Source organism: Pygoscelis adeliae, unplaced genomic scaffold (genome assembly GCF_000699105.1).
Source record: "Pygoscelis adeliae isolate BGI_AS28 unplaced genomic scaffold, ASM69910v1 Scaffold359, whole genome shotgun sequence".
Classification (NCBI taxonomy): domain Eukaryota; kingdom Metazoa; phylum Chordata; class Aves; order Sphenisciformes; family Spheniscidae; genus Pygoscelis; species Pygoscelis adeliae.
Genome location: NW_008825553.1, coordinates 683,507 through 687,413, shown reverse-complemented (window position 1 = coordinate 687,413; position 3,907 = coordinate 683,507). Strand labels below are relative to the sequence as shown.

Genomic DNA, 3,907 nt, shown 5'->3' with positions numbered 1-3,907 from the left:
TAAGTAAAATCATATACAAACGACTGAAAAAAAAAAAGTTAGGTTGGAACTAAATTTAAAAACCATGAACTACAGCAAAGAAAAATGACGGGGTTTGGTTTCATCTGGGTAAGTCAAGTTCTCTGAACACTGAGTGATCACTTACATTTTGTGGGCTGCACTGGCCTTTAGCTCCAAATTCAAGGAAAAGTTTTACAAAGTCTCCCAATGATGTTGCGTTCAAGTTACTGACCAGCATCCCACCTTGGCGGTGCATGATGTGGCTGGCTGGTAGCATGTGCTTGCTGAGGAAGGAGCAGTTGCAGACGATGTCGTGGTGTTTTGCATCCCTGGGGCAGGAGGAGGGAAACAGGGGTACACCTGCCACTCTGCATGGCCCCACCAGAGAGACTCTGGCCTAATTTTGTACATAGCTACAGGCAGAAGAATTGGTAATCCTGAAGACTCTGGGAGTTAAGAACCAGGAAAGCATCCCTTCTCCATTCCAGCAGTGCCTTTGGGAAGCCCTTCATGTGTTCAGCTGGGTGGCATGGAAATTGCTGTGGAAAATTAGTATCTTTCATTCCATTTCCTCTGGCTCAGTTTTAGATCTGTGCGTCTGATGAAGAATGACACCATGAACTTCCAGAAATTCCCCTATACCAATGAAGATGAAGCCTGGAAAACCTACCTAGAGAACCCCTTGACTGCAGCCACCAAAGCTATGATGAGGGTGAACGGAGATGATGACAGCGTGGCTGCCCTGAGCCTCCTCTATGACTACTACATGGTACGTTCCCATTGGAGCTGGGTGTCTTGGGGGAGTTTGTCCCGGAGGAGAAGCATGAAGGTAAAATAAGTGCTCAGCCACCTTAGGAGGGTACCCATCTCCTGAGCTCTCCATGTTGTTTATGCAAAGAACCTCATAACACGCCCAGGCATAGAGTGCCACTATTCTCCCCAGTGCACAGATGGTAAACCGAGGCACAAAATACCATTATACTGTAGAGGGAAGCCAGAACAGGCTGGAAGACTGAACCTGGGTGTCTTGAATCTCAGCCTGGTGGGTTTTTTTACCCGACAGCTTTCATATAAGAAACGGGAATGCTTTGAGAGACATGGAGCTGGAGTAGCTAGGTGCCTTGCAGACCCTAGCATCTTTATTTTTCCAGTGTTGCTGCAGGATGGGGCTTCAAGAAATGTGGATATGATTTAGCCCTAATTGAAACCAATAGGACTGATGTTCCCATTCACTTGGGTGCTTTTGAAAGTCCTTCCCAGAACAAAATGATGTGGCTTGCCTAAGGTTACCTTGGGAATCCACGGCAGAACCAGAAAGAGAGCCCAGGTCTTAACACCTCACCCGATGTTTATTATTCACCCAGTGTTTTATCTATGAGACTTCACTTGCTACACAGACAAGGCTAATTTTGCCTCTGTTTTCCATTAATAAAATCTAACAATAAACAAACTCTTTGTTCTGCCTTGTTTTAGGTCCCAAAGGAGAAGAGGATTCTTCCATCTGGTATGATGGGACGCAATGAACTAGGAAAGAGGTTAGCTTCATTTTTTGCTCTCTCTAGCTGTCTAATTCTCCTGCAGCTGCTTGCATGCATGATGGGTTTCTTAGCTTGCATAAAATAGACATCAAAGCACAGTGTTATTACCAACAACAGTGGAGGTTATTAACCCTGAGACATATATTAAAATTCTTTAGGCTAGATCCCAAGCAGGTATAAATTGAGCTACACCCATTTACACAACTGAGGATCTGTCTAGCTGTGTTCAGAGGAGTTACACTGATTTGCAGCAACTGAAGAATTTGTCTTTATTTCCTACTTTGTGACAGTTGGAAAGGGGAAAGGGATTAAACATTGGCAGCAAGAAGGGAATGACCAAGTCCTCTTCCATTCACTAGGCTGATAAGGATTTCTGTTCCCCTTGCTTCCAGTCTCTCAGGATTTTCTTCCAGTGACTCCCATTTGTCCTTTGAGGTTTTCAGATAATTAACTATTAAATTAATGGCTCATTTGCCACTATGAGTTCAGTTCCCCTTCCTGGATGCTGTGTACTTTGGCAACCTTTTCTGGTTGTCTGTTTTTAACTACTTGACAGAATAAGCCTCTTGAACGATACTTCGTTCCTTCTTCATAAGTAAGTTATCTCCTCTCTGAAAGACCACTGCATTCTGGACAGTGGTATGTTTTTTTATTAACTACTGAAATTTCAGCACATACCTGAAGGTGAAGCTCTCGAAGCAGAGTGGGTGGGAGCTACTCATTCAGCTTTACTTTCCTTGGGGGTAGCTCATGCTGCCAAGAGGTGTGCAGGTTGCTAGTGTGGGGGTTGGTTTGTTTTCTGAGCATGGTAACAGGGGCAGTAAGCCACCTTTTCCCAGCTCAGCTAGGGCTGCAGAGTCGGCAGGGTCACAGAGTCACCGCTGCAGAAGGGACCAGTTCTTGGGATGCTGCACAAAGGGATGGTTTCCGTGTGTGAGGAGTGCATTTTTGTACATGTCTTTATCACTTGATAGCTCCTATACTTAGTCTTTTCTGCTCTGAAGTCTGGTCTGAAGTCTGGGCCATACACCTCACTTCCAGTACTGCAGCCCTGTCAATTTTTCACTGATCTCATGTTGTCTGGGAGTTTTGCTTCCTAAGCTCTTGGAGTTTGTGAATTTGTACAAGAATCAGCTTTCCTTAAAAAAAAAAAAAAGACATTTAAAAAAAATCAACTTTCAGTGTCAATAAGCCTTAAAAAGACTAAGATGGAAAGACCATATAGCAGTTATCTTTCTTATTGTCCCTGCTGCTCTGAGTGTTTAATAGCCTAAATAAAGAAATAATGGATGTAGGCCCTGGATCTGCAGCCCCAAACCACGTCTAAACCGTATTCTCTGATTCCGTGTGATCATCCCTTGTCTGCTGAGCACCTCTGGCTCTTGCTGATTGCACTGAGAGGTGTGTGTGTAGGTGGAGATCACCCACGGGCCTGTCAGATCTCCCATATCAAGCAGGAGATGTACACAGCTGATTCAAGGTCACCTGGCAGCTAGACTGTGCAGTTTGCTTCCCAGCAGCACATCAAGGCACTTGCTTCTCGCTGTGACAACTTGCTGGGGTTGTCCACCCTCTGCCCTGGTTTGAGACAGGACCCTTTCTCCACCAGGCACTGCCACGGAATGGAGTACGACCCAGAGATTGCATCCTTTGATGGCTCAGCCCATCTCATGAAGCTCTTGTCTGAAAATGTTTCCATGACCCAAGAATATTGTGAGCCACAGAAGAAGAACGGCTTAAGTCTTGAAGGCGTCCCTACTCCTCACAAGCCAGCCATGCTTCCACCAGGCACTAGCAAGCTGGATGCCACCCCAGACAACTACATGGTCCCTCCAGGGGATGTATACGACAACAGCTCATTGAACTCCCTCTTCGAGACCATCCCCGTAGCCCCACCACAGCAGAGGTGGCAGCCAGACAGCACTTTCAAAGAGGATCCCCAGGAGGTCAGAGCCGTTAGTGGGTTGCATGCTGGCAGGGCAGCCCAGGGGGTACTGCACGAGGCTGTCTCTAGTTTGGGGTTTGCTCATGCTGGAGTCCAGTGGGAGCTTTGCTTTTGCATTAGAAGCTTGATGCCATTCCCGTTGAATTGTTGGGTTTTTTACCTTGTTTTTGGAAGTAGGATAAGGCTTTGAAACGAGGGTCCATGTTTTATCTGTGGCCTTTGTTGTAATGTCTGGGAGAAGGTGGATGGACAAAGCAATGAAAGATCCCACTTTTGACTGTTTTGTTTTCACTTGTCTACAGTCGCTACTCTTCAGTGATATCCTCAAACCCCAGCCAGAGCCACCTTGCCCTGAGAGTTATGCTACGGACGGTGTTAAGAGGTAACTGCCAATCCATGGTCTCTGGGTTTCCAGTCCCTTTCC

At 46.1% G+C, this 3,907-nt stretch overlaps 1 protein-coding gene across 1 annotated transcript in view; it reads left to right on the top strand.

The window, feature by feature from the left end:
• Window positions 1-589: 589 nt before the first annotated feature.
• Window positions 590-3,907, top strand: part of GRHL3 (grainyhead-like 3 (Drosophila)) — a 17,808-nt gene continuing 14,490 nt past the window's right edge. Inside the window, exons 1-4 of the mRNA XM_009332136.1 lie at window positions 590-769; window positions 1,474-1,535; window positions 3,148-3,484; window positions 3,786-3,865. Coding sequence (XP_009330411.1) covers window positions 602-769; window positions 1,474-1,535; window positions 3,148-3,484; window positions 3,786-3,865 — 647 coding nt within the window. The 5' untranslated portion in view covers window positions 590-601. The remainder of the gene's footprint in view (window positions 770-1,473; window positions 1,536-3,147; window positions 3,485-3,785; window positions 3,866-3,907) is intronic.